Consider the following 26,758-nt stretch of genomic DNA (forward strand, 5'->3'; position numbering starts at 1 on the left):
TGAGAATATGCCTAATTGATAAGAGGTTATGGATAAAAAAATATATAAAATATATAGTATAATGCTATATATATAGTAAAATATACGTAAATGCACTTTTCTTTTACAAGAGGAGAAGGAGAGGTAAGGAGCAGTAGGAAAGGAGTAGGAAGAAAGGAAGAGTATGCAAGAAAGAGGAGTAGGAAAGGAAAAGGAGGCAAGAAGGAGGAGGAGTAGGAAGAAGAAAAAAGTAGGAAAGGAGGAGGAAATGAGCTGTAGGAAAGGAGTGGATGGGAGAGATGAGCAGTAGGAAGAGAGGAGAGGAGTAGGAAAGGAGGAGGAGGAAATTAGCAGTACAAAAGAAAGGGAAGGAGGAGGAAACTAGCTGCAGGAAAGGAGGAGGTAATGAGCTGTAGGAAAAGAGGAGGAAAATGAGAGGGAAGGAGGAGGAGTAGCAGTAGCAAAAGTTTCTGGACGCAGCCTTCTAGTCTAAAGGAAGAGTTTTAGACTTTACGGTGGGTAATTTTGCGGGACCTGGCAACCCGGTCACATTTGGCTCCGGTATCACCTGTATTCCCTCTCCAGAGCAGGTGTGGCGCTGTAGCTGTAAACAGACAGAAGGTCTGTGTTTGAGCAGCAGTGCAGATCTCCGTGTTCAGAAGCTGCTTAACTGCTGAAGGTAAAAACTTTAACTCATTTATTACACTGATTTTACACTGTTTACATCTGTAATCCGGAGCAGTAACAGCACTGCTGTATATAGAGAATACAGTATATTCTATAAACGTTTCATTCTCAACAGTAAAGAAATACACTGGACCTACTGGTTTCCTTCTGAGAGGTGGATGAAATGCTACAATAATCCCAATAATATTATATGGAAGTGTTAGCACTGACTAACTACTACTTCATGAATTATTTACAGAACCAGTCAAAGGTTTGGGCACACCTCATTCAATGTTTTATGCTTTATTTAATGTATTTTCTTGGTAAACATATAGAATTATGTAGCAAACAGTAAATAAGTGTTAGTCCTCCACATTAATCCCCTGATCTAAACCTAAAAAATTGAAATGATGGTTTTGGATGAGCTGGAGATTTGTTTAACACTTTTTTATTTACTAAATAATTCCATAAAATGAAAAACACATTGAAGAAGAAGTGCTGTGTCCAAACCTTTAACTGGTACTCTAGATGTAAGGAAATAAGGGTTAAAATAATTTTCTTTTTCCTGTTTAATAATAATAATAATAATAATAATAATAATTCTGTTTCTGGAATTGTCTTTAATTTGCTTTCATCTGAGCAAAATACAGGTACATCTCAATAAATTACAATATCATTGAAAAGTTACTTTATTTCAATAATTCAGTTCAAAATGTGAAACTCATACATTATATAGATGTATTACACACAGAGTGATCTATTTTAAGCGTTTATTTATTTTATTGTTTATATTGGCCATATAAGGCCAATTGGTACTTTTGGCAGTGTGGGCAGTGTGCCAAATCCTGCTGGAAAATGAAGTTGTCAGCAGAGGGAAGCATGAAGTGCTGTAAGATTTTGGTGGAAAACAAAACTGCACTGACTTTAGACTTGATAATAAAACACAGTGGATCAACACCAGCAGATGACATGTCTCTCTAAACCATCACTGATTGGTGGAAACTTCACACTAGACCTCAAGCAGTTTGGACTGTGTGTCTTTCTACTCTTCCTCCAGACTCTGCTCCCTTGATTTCCTTTAAATGAAATGCTAAATTTACTGATCATCAGTGATGGTTTGCTGGTGTTGATGCACTGTGTTATATCAAGTCCAAAGTCAGTATATGAGTTTCACTGAATAAGTGAAAAAAATAAACTTTTCAATGATATAAAATTTTTTTAGATTCAACTATAACTATAACTATAACAGCAGGGTGGAAAAGACGACAACAAATTTGCTTTGGGCTAAAAGGCAATACACTGTATATATCATGATATTTTCCTTCCCATAAGATAATAAAAAAAGACACATTTGAGACAAAAATACATATTCTACATATTATTCTACAACCTTGTGCCTATGACCACAGCACAGCAGAGCCAATATTACACGTTACAGCATGAATCTTGAGTGTATTATTGCGATTATACCATAGTTTGATTATTGCTGTTAAAGAGGAGGAGAAAATAGGATCTGTTTGGTTATAAACTCTCCGCCAGTTAAAATAGTTCCATTGCTGCTCTGTTTATAGCTGTAGTGCTGTTGGGTTTGTAAGCACTGCATCGTTGCAAGGTTACCTGTATGTGGGCGGAGTAATACATGGAGAGCTTTGGTTACAGTGCATTACCGGCTGATAACGGCACTTATAGAATGCCTCTCAACCAATCACATTGCAGGATCGGAACTAACTGGTATAATAAAAAATAATCTAGAGATGGAAAGATCAGTAGGGAAAAGAGAAAGGCGTACTATTGGATCTAACTGGTAATAATTCTGTATCAATCTTGTTTTGTATTGTCTCGTCTTATATCTCGTATATAAATATATCGATCATTTTTAAGAACTCAATATATCCCCAGCTCTAGTCTTAAGTATCTACACAAGTGTTATTAAACTGCACCTTTAGCCGATGTGTGTATTAAATGCACAACCATGTGATCAAGAACTCTGGATATCTTTAACCTCTGAGCCACCAATTTCCCTGTAACAAAAGCCTTAACATTTCTCAACAGTTGGATGACATTGACCTTGTTGCATTTACAATGACTTGAGATTTTCTTTTTTCCTTTCTGTCCCAGAAATGAACTACGTCCTGTTTCAAGTCTTTTCCTCCTGCTGCTGGTAGTGTACACACTCTTCCTGAGATCAAATTTGCCTTCAACAACACATGCACTCAGGATGTTGCAGAGAATTTTTTGAACTGTTGAACGATATTAAAATAAGAGAATGGTGCCCACATGAATCTCCAGTATTCTGCAAACATCTTCCACTATGTCCCACGTGACCACATCTCAAACACAAGAAGCCCACCCTTCCTTAGAGTTTGAGAGCAGTTGTGGAGACGTAGGAACTCCTAAAATACCCCAGCATGTTTGCAATCCAGATAAACGGTTTTCCTGTTCAGAGTGTGGAAAGGGTTTTACTCAGGAGAGTAATCTCCTCGTACACCTGCGCATTCACACTGAAGAGAAACCGTATTCCTGTTCAGAGTGTGGAAAACGTTTCAATCAGGAGGGTAATCTCCAACGTCACTATCGCATTCACACTGCGGAGAAACCGTTTTCCTGTTCGGAGTGTGGGAAGAGCTTTACGAGAAAGAGTAATCTCCAACGGCACCAGTTCGCTCACACTGGAGAGAAGCCATACGCCTGTTCAGAATGTGGAAAGAGTTTTTCGAGACCGATTTTACTCGAGGTACACCAGCGCGTTCACACTGGAGAGAAGCCGTATGTCTGTTTAGAGTGTGGAAAGAGCTTCACGAGGCAGATTCATCTCCAAATTCACCAGCGCGTTCACACCGGAGAGAAACCGTATGTCTGTTCAGAGTGTGGAAAGAACTTTAGAGAACAAGGAACTCTCCGAAAGCACCAACGCATTCACACTGGAGAGAAACCATATCACTGTTTAGACTGCGGAAAGAGTTTTATTCAAGTGAGCACTTTCCAGCGACACCAGCGCGTTCACACTGGAGAGAAACCGTTTTGTTGCTCAGAATGTGGAAGGAGTTTTACTCGTTTCGGTACCCTCCAAATACACCAGCGCATTCACACGGGCGATAGACCATTTCAGTGTTTGGAGTGTGGGAAGAGTTTTACCTGTCAGCAAAATCTCATGTTACACAATCGCATTCACACTGGAGAGAAACCGTTTCATTGTTCAGAGTGTGGAATGAGCTTCTCTTGTAGGGGTAGTCTGACCCATCACCTCCGCGTTCATACAGGAGAGAAACCTCACAACTGCTCCGAATGTGGGAGGAGTTTCTCTTATAAGAGTTCTCTCCAACGACACCAGCTCGTTCACACTGGAGAGAAACCGTATCACTGCTCAGGGTGTCAGAAAGGTTTCGGAAATCGAAAGACTTGGAAAAAACACGAATGCACCAAATTGTAGTAATTAAGCGTTAATACTGTAGTCAAAGTTCATACACTTTTAAGCCAATAAATTTCAATAATTTTTTCATCCCAATGTCTTTTCCATGCCTTTAAGGCAACTTTTCATACCCATACAATTTTAAAACATAAGTGCAGACATGGACAATAAAACCAAAAATCTGATAATCTGATTAAAAAAAGTTAACACAGAATCAAATTCAATAATAAAATGTGTATCAGATCCTGAGAGCTTTATTGTGTAAAAATTTTGGGCTTATTGTGGGCTAAATTACTGAACTAACTCTGAGCTGACATATTTTAGTTAGCTCAAAATAAATTTTCTTTATCAATAGCGAAAACACAAAGATTTTGTAGGCCTGGAAATTGCTATTTTAAATTTAAAATTCCATGACATTTACAGGTTTGTCATGACCGTACGGACCCTGTAGAGAGCTGGAGTGCTATAACGTGTAATATTGGCACTGCTGTGTGGTTATGGACAGGAGGCCGCAGGTCAAGTATTACATGTTATAGCACGAATCTTAAAGGTATTATTGCGATTATACCACAGATATATTCCATTATTACTGTTTATTGAAATATTTTGAGTTAAAGAGAACGAGAAAACAATCTGTTTCGTTATAAACACTCCGCCAGTTAAAATAGTTCCATTGCTGCTCTGTTTGTAGCTGCTTGATTACCTGTATGTGGTGGAGTAATAGATGGAGAGCTTCGGTTACAGTGCATTACCGGCTGATAATGGCACTCATAGAACGCCTCTCAGCCAATCACATTGCAGAGTTGGAACTAACTGTGGCATAATACAAAGTAAATGCTTTTTTTGCCATTTTAGGAGGATCTGAGCTTGATTTACCTTGACGATTAAACATGGACTCTACAAACAATATTTTGTTGTAAAAAATAAATAAATAAATAAAAGAAAACACACATTAAGTTTGTACTGCTACATTGACTTCCCTTGACCAGGTAGAGAAATTGGCTTCGTTAATGTTGTCATATGAAATTTTTGTTTGTTTTAATTAACTTTTTTACGATAGAAGAACAATGTTGATAATAAGAAATCTTTGGATGGGTGTAATGTTAATGCAATGCTTATGCTATTGTAATATTTATTTCTAACCAGTTACTCATTAGCAAGCTAGACAGCTAGTAAATGAAAATAAATGTATAATTTAATATATGGCTGATGTAAGTTATCTATTTGTTGGGCAACAAGTGCCAAGTCTTTTTTCTTCTTCTTTTTTATTCTTTCTTTTGTCTGCTATTTTGCTTGTATTATTATCTCCTTATTAAATGCTTAATGACCACAAACACTAGAAATTTGTATTAACAATAATAAAGTTTAATTATGACATTTCAAATGATTTTATGAAGCATCTTGCCACAATAATACCCTCAGATTTTTAAGTTGTATGTTTGTTTTTATGTTGGTGAGGTAATGTTTTGCTATTTTTGCTGTTGAAAGTGTACATTTTGCAAATTCATATTTATATGTTAAGATCTAAATTATCTCTAATGAGGGAAAAAAAATTAAGAATGCTGTTTTCTGTCTGTAATGCACAGAAAAGAAGACTATTCTACTATAAAACCTATACAGCCAATAAATCAATTTTAAGCAAAATATTCAAACGTATTTTTTATTTCCATTGCATTGGAATCATGTCTGTAATATTTTATATAATATGATGACCTTTTTAAACCATAAACCATCCCTAAACAGTAAGAAACGTGATTTAAAAAGTGATCTAAATCACATTCAATTAGTAAAATTAGCATCTGTTAATTAATCTTAATTACTCTTGTTTTTTTTCGTGTAGAAGATTTTAAAATGAAGAAAATACATTGAAAGATACATTGTAATGTATGCAGAGTCTGAAAGGGTTAAAGAAACAATAATATAGCCAATTAAATCGAATCACATGCTTGAAGTGTCTCAGGATCTTTCAGTGTGACATTTTTAACCACTATTTTATGGATTTGAGTGTTGCATGTCATACAATAGCATATGGAATATTAGTATTATTATTAGTGTTAGGGGTGTGCCATAGTGTATTGTACTTAATATTATTGGCAACATTTTTAAATATGGTGCTGTATCGCCCACCCCTAATTATCATCAGGGTTCTATTTTTTCTTTTCTTTTCTTTTTTCTTTTTTTTTTTTTTTTACTGTTTTTAGCAACAAAAAAATGACACTCATTTCTCATTTCCCATTATATATCTACTAGAGACAGATTATATCTGTCCGATATCATTTGTTTTACTTTAATCCTGGATATATGGAGATATTTGGAGTGCATTATTATTAGTATCATGACATTCTGGATCATTGACTTCTGTTACAAATCTGATAAGAATTTTGTATTTTTAATATCTCAGTTATGGGTGTGCAATATATCGTATTCATTAATAACATTTAAATTTTTATTTGTCGCTGTAGTGCATTCTTGAAATATATATAATTTTTAATTCAGTGTTTTGTCATATTGCCAAGAGTATCCTTATCTCTGTAGTGCATTCTTGAAATATATATATAATTTTTAATTCAGTGTTTTGTCATATTGCCAAGAGTATCCTTATTGTCCTTATCCTTATTGTCTACCAGCTACCGTGAAATTCACTCCTAGCTGGTAGACAATAAATGAGAGATCATTTTCAAAGCTAAGTGGCAAAAAGAACATTGTAGTAAAATATCAATATTAGCATCAAGTGTAACATATTACAAGTATATAACTTATGTATACAATTTACTTTTATCTCATCAAATCCTGTAATTATATGGTTTTCATGAGATGTTACTGGAAATATCTTACACTTATATTACAAACGTATATTATATAATTATTTAATCAACATTCACATAAACAATTATGAACAAACAAAACATTAACCATTTCAGACCTGAATTATGTTCCAGTGATGAAAAAATACATAATGTATGCAATGCACTAAAAATAAAGATTCAATTAATAAATAAAATTAATATTTAGTATTTGCCTTTTTTATGTCCATAGCAATTAAATGTATTTGTTTAACATCTATTTATTCTGTATAACTTTTAAGTTCTTCTATTTTATTCAAAAAAATGTAAACCGTAAAATGAATGTCATAATAATATGAGGAAACATTTCTCTTTTTCTAGTGCAGTGCACATGGCTAAACTGCTGTATGATGGGCTGATAAATGTCTGTTCTGAGGGACAATAGGTCTCAGTCTTAGATCACAGTTTTCATGCATCTTGGCATGTTCTCCTCCAGCAGTCTTCCACACTGCTTTTGGATAACTTAATGCCTTTACTCCTGGTGCAAAAACTCTTAAATAATTTTTAGGTGGTCTCTTATTTTTAAAGAACTGTAGCAACCCATATCTAGACCAAATGGAGGCGCTATTGCTATAATAGTGATTCAGAAAAGTGGAGAAGCAGAAGATCAGGGTTTTAACAGCAGTGCAGATCTCCGTGTTCAGAAGCTGAGGAACAGTTAGAGGAGCTGAACTGCTGAAGGTAAGAACTTTAATTCATTTAATACACTGATTCTTAACAATTTACAGCCTTTATTCCAGAGCAGAACATTAAGAATTCGAGAATAAATGTAATATTTGGGGACTAAAGTGGCATTTGTAGCAGGGAAGCAGTATTTTGCAAAATAATCTGAAGATACTTTATAATATATACCCTACAGCATGATACAAAATATCAAAACAGAGCAGAATGTATCGTTTATTACTCATCTTTGTAACGCTATCCGCTTTTAAAGTCGAATTACGCCTATACGCATTATATAAGGGTAAATTAACAACGAAAAATAACGCCACTGACCGTTTTAAAGTCAAAGTGGATTTTTTTTTATTAATTTATAAGCCCTGAGTAGACGCTGTTCCGCAGTACGTTGGATGTTTGTTATTTCTTATATATTCAACATAATGTAATGACAGCTCCACCAGTATTAAATTTATAGAATTATAGAGAGATTTTAGCTATCATTTAGCCATAGCAACGCTTAGCCTCCACCTAGAAAGACATTAGCAACAGCCTAGCAACGCCATAGCAACCAACTAGTTATCTGATCAACCGTCTAATTACACCTTAGCATCCCACTAGTTATCTCATCTACCATCTAGTTATTACAGCAATCGTCTAGTACACCTATGGATAAAACTTTATTTGATGGTCCCATTAATGCTCAGCTGACATTTAACTAACATGTTTATTAAATGCAACTGAACTGAAAGGTGAAAGAAAATTATTCTCTATTGAATGTAATCCTACATCCAACTCTAACCCAAACTCTTAACATTTTAGGACTGGGTTTAAGGTTAGATTTAAAGTTTAGGTTAATGTTGTGGTTAGAGTTAGGTGTATAGTTAGATTTAAAGTTTAGGTTAAGGTTAGGGTTATGTGTAGGTTTAGATTTTAGTGTTGGTTAAGGTTACAGTTAGGTTTAGGGTTAGATTTTAGTGTTGGTTAATGGTTAAGGTTAGGGTTAGATTTTAGGGTTGATTAATGTTGATTAACTGTTCATAGCTCAAAGGACTGCCTCTTTCACTTGGTGATGGATTTGTTGCGGCATTATGGGTAAAAAATAAGTCAGATTTATTTGGCACAAATGCTTCTTTTACAAAGACTTTAGATTATCATTTGTCTTTTTTCTCTTCCAGAAATAAACAGCACCCAGATGCAAGTCTCCTTCTGCTCGCAGTGTCCATGTTTTTCCTGAGCTCAGTATTGAGGATGTTCCAGATTATTTTGCACTGCTGAAAGAGAGTAAAATTAAGTAAATGGAGCCTGAACGAATCTCCATTACTCTGCAAACAACTTCTGGCAAGAAGAAAGTTCACCATTGCTCAGAGTGTGGAAAGAGTTTTACTCAAAAGAGTTCTCTTCATGATCACTGGCGTATTCACACAGGAGAGAAGCCACATCACTGTTTAGAGTGTGGAAAGAGTTTTACTCAGAAGAGTAATCTCCAAAATCACCAGAGAATTCATACAGGAGAAAAAACATATCCATGTTCAGACTGTGGGAAGAGTTTTACTCATCAGAGTATTCTCCAAATTCACCAGCGCATTCACACTGGAGAGAAACCATTTCCATGTTCAGACTGTGGGAAGAGTTTTACCAGACAGAGTAATCTCGACCAACACCGGCTCATTCATACAGGAGAGAAACCGTATTCCTGTTCAGACTGTGAAAAGAGTTTTACCAGACAGAGTAATCTGGATCAACACAGACATGTTCACACTGGTGAGAAACCGTATTCTTGTTTGGACTGTGGAAAGAGTTTTACAAGACAAGGTAATCTTGATCAACACCGGCGCATTCACGCTGGTGAGAAACCCTATCAGTGCTCAGAGTGTGGAAAGAGTTTTACACAAAATAGTTCCCTTCATGAACACCAGCGCATTCACACTGGAGAGAAACCGTATTACTGTTTAGAGTGTGGGAAAAGCTTCACTCAAAATAGTTCTTTTCATGAACACCTGCGCATTCACACCGGAGAGAAACCGTATCGCTGCTCGGACTGTGGAAAGAGTTTTATTCAAATAATTCATCTCCAACGACACCAGCGTGTTCACACAGGAGTTAAACCATATTACTGCTCAGAATGTGGAAGGAGTTTTACTCATAAGGGAAGTCTGCTAAAACACCAGTGCATCCATACAGGAGAGAAACTGTTTCACTGCTCAGAATGTGAGAAAAGTTTCAGATACCCAAGTAGTTTGAAGAAACATGAATGTAGCAGTGGTACAGATGGCATGTGATGTGATATGGTAAATGTAATGCAAAGTAAGACAGTCATTGTCTTTAGGAGGGAAATACCTCCTGTTGTTTCTAAAGAATAAGAATAAAAGCAGTATGATGCCAATATATTAATGCATTCATCAGATCTAAGTTTTAACAGTGAAATGGGTAGTATTTGATCACTGTCATTATCATTTTTCATTATAAAAAGCTCAAAATGTCCATGATGATGATTGTATTAAGACAATGTGAAAGCATCCATTGTTGACTTGTATCTTTTTGCACTTTGATACCATATCTGCAGCCTGCCCATTTGTTGTAAACTGGCTGTAAATTTAGAAAATATAGAAATATAACAGAAATAATTTATTATAAGTTACGTTATAGTTGTTATTCACTGGGAAATTCTGATTTTGGGCTAGTATTTTCTTTCCCTGTGTTTGACATCTCTTTTGTCAACGTAACAAAATATATTTATATATTGCTTGATGAGTTTCCAGAATTTGCCTGGAATCGGATCAAGACCACCTGGTCTAGGTGCGATTTCTGTTTTGCACCTGCTGAAACGAACTGCACCAAGACTGCAAACGAACCAGATTCCCAGTTTAAACAGGCCAAAAATCACAGGTGTGGAAACAACATTAAGGCTTCTGCATGCTTCCACCAAAACGAAGTTTGTGAGCATTGCATAAAATCGAGGGGGCTTTTGACCTTGCATAGAACAGAATATCAGGTATTGTGATGATGTAAAAAATAACATTGCATGTTGAATGGTATACTCTATGCTCTGTTTCTGTTTGGTGCACTCTGAACCCATTAATTGCTCAAATTAAACACGTGTTTAAACTAGCAGGTTACAGCGATTCATAGCTGTGATTTAGCGACAAGCCACCAGCGACACGTTATCAGAGCAACAAGCGTCAAATCGAGTTAAATATTCTAAGCTGATTGGTCAAATAAAAAAGAGACTGTTGTCTGCCAGTGTAAACAGGTATCTGCACAAATTGTTCTTACATACTCATGTTTGAGTGTACTGCCAATGAACTGAATGATGTTAGTGTAGGAGTGAGTGTGTTTGGGGGAAAGAATATGGGTTGGTCCATCAGTCTGGTTGATGCTTACCTGTGGACGCACCACCTGGAATCTTCTCGAACGAGCTATTCATACCATAACTGTTTGGGCTTCCTGGTTAGAACAGGCATGAGTGATGTTTCATCCCTTTATTGGTGAAGGACTTTTTTAATTTATCTGCTGCCTATGCTGTAAATAAAGCCATGTGTCAAACCTTTTTTTCCTCTGTGTTCTCTGAATTCTCAGCAGGCTCAGGTACTGAGCAGTAACATACATTGATCACACATTCTTTTAGTGTGTAGTACAGAATTGGAGCACAACCTATACATTTATAATTAGGACTTCACCTCAAACTCTAAAGATACACTTATTAAAGAAATGTAGCTACCTCCATTTTCAGAAACAACTACATTCTGTTTGATAGAACAAAATGCTGCACAAATTCACTTTATTCAGTATATGCGACACATTTTTCGGTTTTATTTTGCATACTTTAGTATTAATTCCCCTTACAACAGAAAAACTCAACATATTTCACATTAAATATAAATGATTAATATTTTGATACACAGTATTAATATGCACATTGCCTCAGCAAAAAACAATATAAATTAGGAAATGGAAATAAAATCTGACCATTCATATATATGTTGCATGCCCACAAATCAGACATGCATCCAATTAAGGACCACGTATAAGTGACTGGCCATACTGCCCAAAGAAATCTGATCTGTGTCACATTAAGGCAAAAAAAATTGATTTGAGTCACTTCAGCCTGGTGAATGCAGCCTAATATACACGTATATATAAATAGTTAAAAAAAAATAGTTGCACCCAGAAGGATGTCGGTTTGAAATACTATTCAGAAGAAAGATAAAGGGTACCAGGACTGGTACGGACGAATCTTGGTCATGTTTATTGAGTTACACAGTTAGAAGTAGTGTGTAAAGCATGTGTAACTCATGTGTAATGCTGCAACATATGCTAGATGTCTCAGCATGGAGCTGTAGAGGTTCCTTATGTTCCTCCTGTAATAATCCATCCTATAATATTTCCAATATTGTCACACAGTTACTGCAGATTGTGCGTTAGGGGGTTTAGAAGTGTTAATAGAGCGTCCAATAGCAACACACACATTTTGCAATACTTGTTGCAATACCTCATTAATGTAACATTGGTCTATCAAAGTGCTTGTAATGAATATGAAAAGTGATTTGGTATTGTACAAAATTGCACCATGATACCAGGCCTTTTTGATGTGTGACACTGACCACAGTGCCTACACACATGAATTTATTTAATTTCTTTCATTAGATTAAATCCTTCTGGGTGCAAATATTGTTTTTAATAAGTGCATAAGCTCTGTACAAAACGTAAAGAATTGGCAGAAAAAGGAACCTGACAAAAATAAAGAAGATTTTCTCACATCTCAGAACAAAATAACTTTCTTAGCATGATTTGTAATAATAAACACAGCAGTCTTTCCTGCACAATGATGGATAATAACTCCTTAGTTAATATAATGGCAGGTGTCCGAGTCTGGCAATGCAGAGATTGTACACTGTTTGTGTACTAACTAGTGTGTATTAGTGTGTTCACGTCACCGATGAGTTAAAGGCAAAAGTCAATCTGGTGACTGTTGCTTCTTCTGTCTTTGAATCCAGCTGTTGGAAGATAAGCAAGCAGTGTGAGGTTCGACCACACTCTCTGTACTACTCGCAGTCTGAGAGCCAGTGGATGGGACTTCTGAGCCGCTCAGGTGTAGCAGATCGGCAGGTTCAGGGCAGGTGATCATGTAGTGGGTGGAGATGGCTTCAGTGTCTCTGAAATGTAAGAATAAAATCCCTTTTTAATAATTACAGCATATAAAATAAAATGGTAAAACATTAACAGATGTAAACTTTACGACCCACAACTTAGTTACAAGTTTCCCACAATTACTGGTGCATGTTGGTGCAAATGATGAGACGCAGAGTTCATTGTAAAATGTCTGTTTTACTATTTCCAGGCTGAATTTAGTACAGTATGTATTGGCACCCTTTGGCCCTTCAATACCAGTCATCTCTTGAATGCCACAGCCTATTTGAGTATTGTTGCTGTCCATGCACATCCCTCAATGGCCACAATTTACAGCTACCTTCAACATGGTAATAGACTAGTTTCAAAAACATCACAATCAGGTAATTTTTTATTGGACTTCCTCCAGATGTAAATGCAGTAGAGATCTCCTTTGGGATACTTCAGTAAAATCTGCAGGACACAATGCCATCTATAGACTACAAATGTATGGAAACAGTAATTTTCATTTTTAATAAGTGTATAAACATCCTTAGTTATATTTTTAAATCAGTAGAAATTAATCTCAATAAATATGTTATTTTGACCTTTCTTTACAGAAAAAAATAACTTTTGTGTACTCAATGTGTAAGTGTGTACCCTATGTTATAGCATGATGAACATCCCCCTGAAATGTAATAATGTGTTGTGGCAATACAGACCGCAGCAATTGTGATTAGACTATTGAACATAATACTCCCATCACTGATACCCCAATGCACAAGTAAAAACAGCCACAACTGTGCACAATCAGTGCACAGGCTACGCTGTAGACTCTGCATTTACTCAATGCAGAAGTAAAAATAGTCCTTTAAACATGACTGAATCTAAAACCCTGGCAGTTTTTTAAATAAGTAGTAGAAAAAATAATTTTTCACCAACTCACATTTCAATAACTGGAATTTCCATCTCCACTTTCGGGCACTTGTGTTTGTTAAAAGTGCTTATTTGCCGGAAATTCCGCCCACATTCAGAGCAGTGATACGGTTTCTCTCCAGTATGAATGCGCTGATGTTGGTGAAGAGAACCCTGCCTATTAAAGCTCTTCCCACAGTCCAAGCAGTGATACGGTTTCTCTCCAGTGTGAATGCGCTGATGTTCTTGAAGAGTACTGTGGCGATTAAAGCTCTTCCCACACTCTAAGCAGGGATATGGTTTCTCTCCAGTGTGGATACGCTGGTGTTGATGAAGAGTTGTCTGCTGATTGAAACTCTTCCCACAGTCCGAACAGTAATACGGTTTCTCCCCGGTGTGAACACGATGGTGCTGTTGAAGATGACTCTGACTAGAAAAACTCTCGCCACACTCTAAGCAGTAATAGGGCCTCTCTCCGGTGTGAATGCGCTGATGTGTCAGGAGATGACTCTGTTGACTAAAACTCTTTTCACACACCGAGCAGTGAAACGGTTTCTCTCCAGTGTGAATGCGCTGGTGTTGTTGGAGAGTACACACTTGATTAAAACTCCTTCCACACACTGAGCAGTAACACGGTCTTTCCCCGGTGTGGATGCGTAGGTGCCGTTGTAGAGTGCTTTGCCGATTAAAACGTATCCCACACTCTGAGCAGCAGTATGGCTTCTCTCCTGTGTGGATGCGCTGGTGTGCAGTTAGATGACGGTGTTGGGTAAAACTCTTCCCACATTCTGAGCAGAGGTGAGGTCTCTTCTTACCTGGATTTTTCTGCACTTCGCCAAGTGATGTACTAAACGATGTCTGTTGAGCAATGAAACTTGTATGCAATTCCATATTCCCCCATTTAATTTCTCATCCTGATTTCATCAGATGAACTTGATTCTCTTGCCAGGATCTTCTGAAGTGTCCATGGTGCACACTAGGAACAAAACAGAAATAAAAAAAGATATGTTATGTCAAAATGCAAACAAAAAACAAAAGTGACCATATATACTACTATATTGGCATTTAGAGCTAAAACTCTAATCCAGACAAACCTTTAAGGAGACATGCATTACAGAGATGGGCCAATGCAGTGTTGAGGCACACCAACTAGCATAATGGTGCCAAAAGGATTATGTATACAGTACCAAAAAAGAAGCAATTTATGTTTGCCACTAAAATGTCATGGGATATTCTCCGAATCATTCTGGAATTAATAAAAAATGTAAATGTTACTGAAATTACAGGAAACCATTCTCAAACATTACATAATGATTTGTAGCAATTTAAAGGTAATGAATGGAAAATAAGGAGAACATTACCAGATATGTTATGGTAACTATGTATATGTCCCTAGAACGTTGATCTCACTGTAAGAATGATCTCAGAACTAGTGTTTTTTTATACATTAAAATTTCATGGGGAACATTCTCTGAATCATTCTGAAATGAATCCAACAACTGAAACACATACTGACATTATATTATATTAACATTTTAAGTTCACTCCAATATCAGCCAAAATATGTTAGGGCAATTCCACAAAACGATTTTAGCATTTTAGAACTTTATCAAATCCATTTTGGGAAGCTATTTAAGCTTTGCCAGAAACATTTCAGATTTTAACTATTTAAAAAGGTCACAGGAATGCCAGGAACACACTCCCTGAAGTACAGCCAAATGTAAACGCAATGTTTCCATCAACACAATCTGCCTGGAAAAATCATATGCTGACACTGAACCAGATGTTATCAGAAAACCTAGTCAACCAAAACAAACACAGACCTCAAAAGGAGCTGCCTCAGCTGCGAACACTTAAAATTGAGACCTAAAATACATTTTCCCCCTTTCTAATGGCTAATAAATCAATAACCATCAGTCAGGGTGCCAACAAAAACAACCAAGGCCCTGTATTAGCTAGAAAACAACCATCTTCCTAACATTTTACTGTTTATAGTAACTGAGTTAGCCACCATGCTAATCAATAACTGACAGGAGCTGAACACAAATCACCACATGAGTTATTTAGCTACATACATAGATTTATACTAAGCTGTATCTGTAGTGTATTGCTGTAGCGATTGTGCAGCAGATATATTGTTTTATTAATATTATGCTCTTCTAATAAAACTAATAAACTACTATAATCTGTCAGTTAGCCACTATGCTAATCACCCAGTAAGTTTTCTAAAAATATAGTTTTTCAAGGCTAAAATGTAGTGTAAAACACTGGTTATAGTGTATCTGGTGATTTTCCAGTATATAACGTTTATTATTAATATTATTCTCTTCTAATTTAGCTAATAAACTAATAAACTCAGTCAGTTAGCCACCATGCTAATCACCTAGTTAGTTTTCCTCAGCTGAGAAATCAAAAATCACCACAGGAGTTAGCTAGAGAAAGCTACTTATACAGATTTATATTGGCTACAAAGTAGTGTACAACACTAATTATAGTGTAGCTGGCAAATATCTTGCATTATTAATATTTATAATTATTAATACTTCTAATATAGCAAAAATCAGTAAGTTAGCCATCATGCTAATCAACAACTTCTCCTCAGATGACAGAAGCTAAACAAAATTACCACATGAGTTAGCTAGCTTTAGCTATTTATACCTATTCAATATTGGCTAAAATGTAGTGTACAACACTAGTTATAGTTATTATTTTTATTATTATTATTATTATTATTATTATTAATAATAATAATTCTAATATAGCTAAAATCAGTCAGTTAGCCATCATGCTAATCAACAACTTAGTTCTCCTCAGCTGACAGGAGCTAAAAAAGAAGTTAGTAAGCTAACCTAGATTAGTTAGACAGCATTAGGTACTTAAACAGATTTATATTGGCTAAAATGTAGCCTAAAACACTAGTTACAGTGTAGGGTAGCGATTATTAATCTAATTTTATCCATAGTTTGTGGTAAACCAAGTTACCTATCTAGCTGGTTAGCATGCTAACCGCTAAATTAGCTAGCTAGAGCCTTCTAAATCACCCAAATTCCCAAACACAGCTTGTTATGTATATATATACTAAACCTCAGTGTGGGTGGTACCATCATGTGGTGAGTATATGATTATTCATCATGTTATAATTGTATGTTTTACTGTTTATGCCATTAGCCTTAATGCTAACTACCTTAGCTAAATGAGCTCCAAGCCAAGGGCAGCTCTAACCTAACCAGCTGAGACTTGGTGTACAGCTGTGAACTCTCACCACTATATCTATCTATAAAACTACCAGAATTTGGCTTTTATTTTGAGTTTTGCTGCTTTTTATGCTTGGAAAGCTTCCTCTCTCAGTCCTAGTCACACCCTCTTTAGAAAACAAAACAAACTGATATCTAACTAGGGTTTCATATTCTTCAGTATATAATATAGGCATCAGTACAGACTTAACTAGTTATCTAAGTATAATGCAGTATATACACTTACATATATCATTCTGTATACTCTGGAGTCCATCTAACTTACAAAGGAACACTTAAAAATGAGCAGACAGCTCAGAAGATGTTTTATTAGTCTCTCTGTATATGAGCATCTTCTAGTTAAATGTTACACAGCTATATTCACATATAACGTTGCATAAATATGTGTTAAAAAGTTACCTACCATATCCAGCTCCTGGATCTCCTACTCTAAAAAACAATGCTGATCAATGCAAACATTTCGGCAACTCCATAATACTGCAGCTGCAGAAGAAGTTATAGAAATTAGCGCCACCATCTGCTCTGCAGAGGTCTTCAACACTGTTTTGCTGCAGTTTGACAGCATGTTGGGCTGGGTGGAAGTGCTATTCTTCACAATAAAAGTCCCTCAAAAATCATGGAATATCAACGTTTTATTCCATTTGATCACCTTGAAAGTTTATCACTTCTTTGTATTTTTATCTTAGTAAGTAAGTCCTAAATACAGTATTGTCCAGCAGCTTGTGGTCAGTGGTCAGCATAGTCATTGAAAAATTGAAAAATACCATATAATTCATTGTTCTAAACTGGTATTGACTTTGGACAATAAAGCACTTGTGAACTAAACCAGTTGTCTTCGCAGTGTTTTTTAATGTATTGAAATAGTACAAAACTATCTAAATGTTTAACTGGAATGCCATCAAGTAGTGTGACTTAATTTTAATAAAATAAATGTAGTACATCAAAAGTTGAGACCTAAACAAAATCATCTTTTTTGTTTAGCTGATTTTAATAGAATTAAACATTTTAAGGCATATTAATAATCCATTTAAATGAATACAAAAAAATGAAATGTAAAAATATGAAAATATGTGAAAATATGTGAATATATGAAAATGTGAAAATATTTGTATTTTGTCTTAAATGCTGTCCATTATTGTATTTGATTAACTATTTATTATAAAGCTTTTTAGTCAGTTTTGGTAAGTTACTGTTGTGTATATATTTTTTCCACAAAATATTTAAAACTGTGATACAAAATAAAACTTTATCATTTCTTTCATTGCAAGGATATGTTTTTTTTTTTAAATAATAATCAGTTATATTAAGTGTTTGGTCATTTTGTGTTTTGCCCGCATGTCTGCCATCTTATTTTCGTTTGCATAGTATAAAATTAAACACAAAGAATGAGCAGTAGAGAAAAGAGGTGCATGGATTTTAAAACCACCTGAACCGTACCCATAATTTTAAGTGGCAGTCCCTCCTCTATTACTATGTAAGTAATGTGCACAGCTACTGACTGAACTCCTCTTTTATCAGAAACAACAATAAAAGGGATTACTACACAATAACAACTACATGCACGTACACCAATATACCATTTATTGTCTTGAAATACTTTTAAAATTTCTGTGTGTTCATGATATCAGACAGTCAGTATTAGCCTCCATATTTGTGTTTGGGGCGCATTTTTTTGAAGGCCATATTCTCACATTTTATCTTTATCTTTATCCTTTTGGTGGTTTCTCCAGATGTTGCTGAAAGTAAATTTGAGGTCAAAAGGAAAATGGACACAATGAGCATAGGAAGTCTTTCCACAGGAAGTCATTCATTTCTGTAAAAGAAAAAAAAGAAAAGTAATTAGAATGTGTCTGAACCTATGGGTAGGCTGGACTTCTGGGTAAATAACTCACTTTAGGTGGTGTTAGTGCCTGTGAAAAGCTTGGATTTAGTCAGAAAATGAACATAGCAGACCAAAAACCAAATAGTATGTTTTCTGGCTGTCCCCTGCCACATCCATAAAGGAAAGCATATTACAGTAACTTCAGGACTGCAGATCAATGACTGTAGGAAAACTAGTAGAAACAAATTCCATCATTCCATTCTTTTTTTCATCACCAGTAGTCTGATTCCAACAGTTATCTTTACCTGTGCTTATATTTTTACATGTTCATGGTTTGTACGGTCATGAAAACCTGGAAAAATCATGGAATTTGAAAATAAGTTTTGGGAAAATACAATAGCCATAAAGTTATTGGCAGAGAAAATCTATTTAGAGCCAACAAATACATCAGATCAGAGTTCAGAGTTAGTTCAGTAATTTAAGTCTAAACAATGGAGCTCTCAGGATCTGACACACATTTTATTATTAAAGATTGTGTGTCGACATTTTTATCAGATTCATTTTATGTTTACTATAATACATTTTGATTATGGTTTTAGTTAATTTTTAATTTTATTTTCCATATCTGCAGTGATTAAAAATCTTATGGTTGTGAACATCATGAAAAAATCATGGAAACTTATGGGTTAAAAAGTGTATGAACCCGGCATGTTACATTTTTATCCCACAGAAATCAGTCCAAATCTTATTTCTCCCTATCCACTCCTTTCTGATCTTTAGAAATATGACTAACACAGCAGAATATGTCCTCCATGTTGTCAAATTCGCCACCAGACCTGCCTACTTTCTCATCTGGGAAATCGCTTTCATAGAGATCCAGCAAGTGTAATATTTCACCAGTTTTGTTACCCAACCTTTCGTGGCTTTGCTTTTGAGAGATGCTATGCTTTTTGCTTTTGAGAGATGCTTTGCTTTTAAGTTGCATGGGAATTTGGGGAGCTTCTGGGCAATTCTCATTGATGACATTAATGTTATGGTTGATTCCATCCTCCCATCTATGGGTGATTTTCATCCGACGTTAGAGTGATTGAGAGTAACATATTTTATGGGTGTAATTTACCTGATGCTATGGTATGTGTTTGTTTGTTTAAATCAGCCACTCACATGTCTCAGGAATGGGTGGTGAACCAAAGACAAGGTTCCCAGCAGTATTATTTTTTTTGTTTGGAGATTACCTGTTAAGGATTACCTGATTTTCCAATCATTTTCTGCTTTTTTATATAGTTATTCATCGTACCTTTTTAAATTTTATGTGATGTTTTATGTTGTAAAATTAAAGGAGGGTTCCAAAACTTGTCATACAGTGTAAACTCAAAATTAGTGATGGTGTTACTAATACTAAAGGGTTAAAAAGCAAATATGAAGACTCACATTTCATGGGTTATCATCCCATCCCAGTCTCAGTGCACTTTTCTCTGTGAACACACTGGTGTCGTTGGACATGACTCAATCTACTGAAGCTTCTCCCACACTCTGAGCAGGGATACGGCTTCTCTCCTGTGTGAACGAGCTGGTGTTGGCGGAGATGACTCTGATTTGTAAAACTTTTTCCGCACTCGGTGCAGAGATATGGCCTCTCTCCTTTGTGGATGCGCTGGTGTTGCTGGAGAGTGCTCTGTTGGTTAAAGTTCTTTCCACAGTCTGAACAGTAGTAGGGTTTTTCTCCGGTGTGAATGCGCTGGTGGTGATGAAAGTTACTTTGATTAGTAAAACTCAACCCACACTCCAAACACTGATACGGTTTCTCCCCACTGTGAATGCGCTGATGTTGTCGGAGAGTGCTGGGTTGGTTAAAACACTTGCCGCACTCTGAGCACTGGTAGGGCTTCTCTCCAGTGTGGATGAGCTGGTGTTGTTGGAGAGTAATCAGCTGATTAAAGTTTTTCCCGCACTCTGAGCAGTTGTACGGTTTCTCTCCAGTGTGAATGCGTAAGTGTCTCTGGAAAGAACTCTGGTGGTTAAATCGGTTTCCACAGTCTGGGCAGCAGTAGGGCTTCTCTCCTGTGTGAATACGCTGGTGTGTTTTCAGATGACCCATTTGAGTAAAACTCTTGCCACATTGTGAACAGAGGTGAGTTCTTTCTCTCCTGGAAATGTTCTGCATTTGTTTGTAAGATACACCAGAGGAGGTTTGTTGGGTGCTGGATAAAATGGATTATTTGATCCTGATTTTGGCAGTCTAAGAAGCGTCTATGGTGAGAAATGTGACCATCAGAGGAAAGCAGGCACTAGAAACAAAAAGACAAAGACCAATATTATTTAAAAAAAAAACAAGTGAAAAAGTGAAAGAAACCTAGAGTCATTAGGGCCATTTTCATACCTGAAAGTTCAAACCAAAGCCCAGAACAACGTTGATGTGTTTATTACACTGTAAAACTGAACATCTGCTGCAGTTAGATTTGGTTTCACACTGCAGTTTAGTGATTGAGTGCACTAAACCACTCTACTACATTTGGCCATTATGATCTACATGCGTGGAGTCTCCCTTTACTTAACACGGATTGGTTTCTAAAATGTTTGCAGGAATTGTGACTTTTTTTGAGTTTCTGTTTATAAATAAGGGTTAATCTACAGTTACAGTAGATACCAGATTCACCAGCATTGTAATCAGTTATACCCATACTGCTGATGCTGTATAGGTATGCTGTATGATACTGTGATGCTCCTGCACACTAAGTAGGATCAAAAGATGACAAATGTATTGTCATTTTAATACAAATTTTGATCAACTTGCAATAGTCAATGATGTAATTTATAAATTAGAGTTTTAACTATTTTTATTGTGTTTTATTGGTATGTTTTCTGTTGAAAATGCATTTTAAAATAACGTGAATTTTCAGATAAAAAAATTAAATGTATTCATTAAAAATGTCCATATCTAACCTAAATTTAGATTAATATGTAAATCCAATAGGTTTGAGTTTATAGATCTTAGATAATTTAGTTTTCACAATTTCACATTAATCAAAAATCAGGTAATCTGAAAATAGCTACCAACAGAACCTTGTTCTGGAACAGAGATAAACAGCTCTGGAACAATTAAGAGTTTTTAATAAATTGAAAACTGGAATATAATCAAGAGGGAGATGGATGATCACAAGCCATCCAACCAAACTGAACTGCTTGAATTTTTGCACCAGGAGTAAAGCAGCATAAAGTTATCCAAAAGCAGTGTGTAAGATTGGTGGAGGAGAACATGGTAAGATGCATGAAAACTGTGATTAAAAAACAGGGTTATTCCACCAAATATTGACTTCTAAATTCTTAAAACTTCATTGATATTATCTAAAAGCTCTGCCTCTTTTTTTGTTATTTCAGCCATTTCTAATTTTCTGCAAATAAATGTTTGTTTATAAAATAGTTTATATTTATATGTATGTTCATTTTACTCAAACATATACCTGTAAATAGCAAAATCAGAGAAACTGATTCAGAAACATTAATTCCAGAGCTGTATGTGCCTCTATATTCTTGCCGTGCACATTTTTATATGCACTGATTTGCTGCCATGATGATAGCCCTACTGAAATAAACGTCAGGTTTTCTCTCAACCTTACTTCTCTAAAACCTCTTATGCACATCCGCTCTCTACTGGATTCAGTGTTAAACGATGTTAAACATCTCCCTACCGTCACTGTCCTGTTTCTGCTCTTCCAACAGCACGGCCTGGACAGCTGATCAGAGAGGCATCTTCTTCTGTATTTCAGAGAAATGGAGAAGTGAAGGTACATTTCATTGGCGCCCTCATCTGGGCTGTACTGGGTTTGGAGATCATGTTCATTTTTAATCCCACCGGTTTTCTGCCAAACCACATCCCTGCACAGTTGAACTGTTCCTAAACTAAAAAAAAATCAGTTCAGCTTTTGGAAGTAGATGGTTTTGGAAGGTCAGAATTGGCCAAATTTCAGGCAAAAACATTATTGACCAGCTCTTGACCAGTATAGTATAGTACCATAGTACTGTGTGGTATTTGCTACATTTAATTTTGCCAATGCTGGTTGAGCAGGTTGGTGGTGCTTGGTTTTTCTAGTCAATCTGTTTGATGATTGTACCAATGCTGGTCAACCAGCATGATCAAGCAAGGCCAGGCTGACCTGACCAGGCAGTTTTTTGCAGCAGGGTAATGTAGTCCAGTCTATCCCATCATTATAAGGAACCTTAGCAAGTAAAATGGAAAGAAACAAAATTTGTTTCAGAGTTTTTTTTTTTAACTTTTATTGAATATGTTAAATATCAGAATGTATGGAATTCGCCATATTATTTGTCTTTCACTGACATGTGTAACATTATCCATTTTTAAAAAGGGTACGTATTTCAGTCAATATTTTATTCCTGCGAACATTTTAAGAACCGACCCGTGTTTCCACTGCTTTAAATCCACTCACTAAATATGTGGATGTGGGCGTCAACAGACGCCGGGGGGCTGCTGCTCTTAGCTGTGAATGAAGGTGAGGTGTGTAAACAACTTTGCCCTGGAGACGCTTTAACGCCCCGCCCTTTGGCCGCTCGCGTCACAGGTTCGCAGGTTCCAGAACAGCAAGATTGTGCGGTCAGAACAGAACCGGCTTTTCTGACCAAGAACCTGTGATTTTGTGGTGGCAACGCAAAGAACCGTTTGCGAACCTGGCACCAGCAGAGTTGTCCAGAGCTGTATATTAAACAAATTGCACACATCAATTGCTTGATCTAGTTGTGCCATCCTTCATCTCTTTGTTAGTACACTGGTGTATTTTTAAAGAATTTATATGCCTGAAACTCCTCCCACAGCCCGAGCAGTGATACGGTTTCTCTCCAGTGTGAACGCGCTGGTGCACTCTGAGATTACGATTATCGCTGAAACTCTTCCCACAGTCTGAACAGTGATACGGTTTCTCTCCGGTGTGCATGCGCTGGTGCACTACGATGTAACTGTGATCAGTGAAGCTCTTTCCGCACTGCGAGCACTGATACGGTTTCTCTCCAGTGTGAATGCGCTGGTGGGTTTTGAGATAATGGTGTAGACTGAAAGTCTTGCCGCATTCTGAGCAGCGATATGGTTTTTCGCCGGTGTGAATGCGTTGATGCGTTTTGTAAGTACCTTTGTCTCGAAAGCTCTTCCCACACTCTGAGCATTGATACGGTTTCTCTCCAGTGTGAATGAGCATGTGTGTTTTGAGATTGTTTTTAACAGTATATCTTTTCCCGCAGTCCAAGCATTCGTACGGTTTCACTCCAGTGTGAATGCGCTGGTGTGTTATTAGATTACCCTCAATACTGAATCGCTTCCCGCACTCTGGGCATTGGTATGGTTTCTCTCCAGTGTGAACGCGCTGGTGTCGTTGGAGGGTTGTTTGTTGATTAAAACTCTTTCCACACTCTGAGCAGTGATACGGTTTCTCTCCAGTGTGAATGCGCTGGTGTGTTTTGAGATTACTCTCCACGCTAAATCTTTTGCCACACTCTAAACACGGATATGGTCTCTCTTCAGCGTGGATGAGCTCGTGTGCTTTCAGAGTTTCTAGGTCTATAAAACTTTCCCCACAGTCTGAGCAATGCCTAGTTTTCTCCTGGCCTGTATCTTCATTTGTCTGTCTGTGAGAGTCTGTGTTACTATGAGGACTGGGGGTTATTTCAGATTCCAAATTCTCACATTTGATTTCTGGTGATTTCATCATCTTGATCTTCTTGCAGAACATCCAGATGTTTCAGATGTTTAGAAGACACTATGAGCACAGGATGGTTTTCAGCAGGAAGTCATTCATTCCTGTAAAAGGAGAAAAATAATAGTTTACAGGCTAGCATTGCTTCTGCATCATTAGCAACAGTATTTGGTGCGTTGCAATAAGTGGGCAATTAATAAATATATACAGTGTGCTTATGAAATATATGACATTGTAATATAGCTCATGATATTTTTCAGTAATTTTTTAAACATGATTGCTTCTGATTCAAGAAAAACACTCTTATATATCTAGATCAATGGTGTGCCATATCGTATTGTACGCAATGATATCACCCACATTTTTGAATATCGTGAAATGATATTATACCATGAAATCATCAGGGTACTACTTTTTTACCGTTTTCAGCAAAATAAAAATTCACACTGTTCTCATTTCCCATTATATATCTACTACAGACAGATTATATCTGTCCAGTATCATTTATTTTACTTGAATTCTGGATATATGGAGATATTTGGAGTGCATTATTATTAGTATCATGACATTCTGGATCATTGACTTCTGTTACAAATCTGATAAAATTCTTGTATTTTTAATATCTCAGTTAGGGGTGTGCAGTCCAACTAAAAGCGGTCCAACCAAATATTAGAGTGTGTGACCTTTTTTTTGGTGGTGATCATTTCAACATTTATCAATGGCGTTCATAGCTATCTTTATTTGTCTTTTTCCCCCGTAAGTTGTATAAGTAGAGGCGAAATTAATATTGTTATAACTTTGTTAATAATAATAATAATAATAATAATAATAATAATAATAATGTTATTACTGTCATTATAGTTGTCATTATGAAGTATAATAATAAGTAAGGTCACTTTTCACTTAAGCATAAAAGATAATTACATTATAGACTTATCAAACAATATATTGAAATATGGATAATATAATATAATACAGTGATTTCTACAAAATTTGATATTGCCAATGCTCTTTGTTTAGTGAGAAAAGCCCATATGTTATGTTATATTTATAATAGCCTTATTCCTGCCATAGAAATTTGTATTTTAAAATGTTTTTGTTTGTTTTTTTTACCAAATTGAAAACCTCTGGAATATAATCAAGAGGAAGATAACTGATCACAAACCATCAAACCAAACTGAACTGCTTGAATTTTTGCACCAGGAGTAAAGGCATAAAGTTATCCAAAAGCAGTGTGTAAGACTGGTGGAGGAGAACATGATGCCAGGATGCATAAAACTGTGATTAAAAAAACAGGGTTATTCCAGCAAATATTGATTTCTGATCTCCTAAAACTTTATGAATATGAACTTGTTTTTTTTGCATCATTTGAGGTCTGAAAGCGCTGCATCTTTTTTTGTTATTTCAGCCATTTCTCATTTTCTGCAAATAAATGCTCTAAATGACGATATTTTTATTTGTAATTTGGGAGAAATGTTGTCTGTAGTTTATAGAATAAAACAACAATGTTCATTTTACTCAAACATAAACCTATAAATAGCAAAATCAGAGAAACTGATTCAGAAACTGAAGTGCTCTCTTCATTTTTTCCAGAGCTGTATGTTTATATAAACCTTTAATAATTCCTACAGCTGCTAATACTACTAGCATATTAGCACAGTTAGCTTTACATGCATAAGCACACTGTATAGCACACCTACATTACATAAACAACATCGTTACTCAACGTAAACCATCTTAAACATCTCGTTACCGTCACTGTCCTGTTCCTGCTGCTCCTCCTCCAACAGCACGGCCTGAGCAGAAGATCAAAGGGATGGATCATCTTCTTCTCTGTTTCAAAGCACTGGAGAAGTGACGGCACATTACTAGCGCCCTCAATAGGACTGTAGAAGGTTCTGCAAATCCACCTTAAATTCAGTGTTTTTTTTCATTAATTTAAAATGTTCTGCATTGTAGATTAATACTAAACTCATTCAAACTATGAAGAAAAACATATGGAACTATTAAGTAAACAAAAAAAAAGTGTCAAACACACCAGAATATGTTTTATATTTGATATTCTTCAAAGTAGCTCCTCTTGATTAAGTCACCTGGAATTCAGGTTTTCAGTTAACTCGTCAAGAGTTAATTAATTGAATTTCTTGTCTCTTAATGTGTTTGAGAGCATCAGTTGTAAAGTAGTGAAGAGGTAGAGTTACAGGTATACAGTGAATAGTAAATATTTGAGTAATGTTCTAATCCAGATTATTAAAAGGAAGAGCTACTCATAAGTAAAGAAAATTTACTTTTTTTAAGTTCAGAAGAATTGTAAGAACTTTGAAAGTATCCTCAAGTGCAGTCACTGCAAAGACTATCAAAAACATTATAATGATTAAACTGGCACTCATTCCAGTTTGTGCTTA

The 26,758-nt window shown here is 36.0% G+C and overlaps 2 protein-coding genes across 2 annotated transcripts; one reads left to right on the forward strand and one right to left on the reverse strand.

The window, feature by feature from the left end:
* LOC125789936 (zinc finger protein 850-like) lies at window positions 1–11,105 on the forward strand. The gene is made up of 4 exons (XM_049473022.1): window positions 1–658; window positions 2,764–4,074; window positions 6,456–6,461; window positions 8,852–11,105. Exons 2-4 carry the CDS (start codon window positions 2,957–2,959, stop codon window positions 9,834–9,836), a joined length of 2,109 nt encoding a protein of 702 aa, XP_049328979.1. The 5' UTR covers window positions 1–658; window positions 2,764–2,956; the 3' UTR covers window positions 9,837–11,105.
* A 242-nt stretch (window positions 11,106–11,347) lies between these two features.
* On the reverse strand, window positions 11,348–26,183 carry LOC111188229 (zinc finger protein 665). Its single transcript, XM_049473024.1, has 6 exons — window positions 26,107–26,183; window positions 23,396–24,457; window positions 20,086–20,871; window positions 18,524–18,645; window positions 13,610–14,554; window positions 11,348–12,710 (listed from the first exon to the last, which is right to left on the reverse strand). Exons 2-3 carry the CDS (start codon window positions 24,387–24,389, stop codon window positions 20,099–20,101), a joined length of 1,767 nt encoding a protein of 588 aa, XP_049328981.1. The 5' UTR covers window positions 24,390–24,457; window positions 26,107–26,183; the 3' UTR covers window positions 11,348–12,710; window positions 13,610–14,554; window positions 18,524–18,645; window positions 20,086–20,098.
* Between the last annotated feature and the right edge of the window lie 575 nt (window positions 26,184–26,758).

The sequence above is a fragment of the Astyanax mexicanus genome, unplaced genomic scaffold (assembly GCF_023375975.1).
Source record: "Astyanax mexicanus isolate ESR-SI-001 unplaced genomic scaffold, AstMex3_surface scaffold_33, whole genome shotgun sequence".
NCBI lineage: Eukaryota > Metazoa > Chordata > Actinopteri > Characiformes > Acestrorhamphidae > Astyanax > Astyanax mexicanus.

Bases quoted from the DNA above. Each gene is read 5' to 3' on its own strand.
- LOC125789936 (XM_049473022.1), top strand. From the start codon at position 2,957: ATGTCCCACGTGACCACATCTCAAACACAAGAAGCCCACCCTTCCTTA.
- LOC111188229 (XM_049473024.1), bottom strand. From the start codon at position 24,389: ATGTTCTGCAAGAAGATCAAGATGATGAAATCACCAGAAATCAAATGT. The intron at 20,872-23,395 runs GCAATTGATGTG...TCAGGATCAAAT, and splicing joins GGATGGCACAACTAGATCAA to AATCCATTTTATCCAGCACC.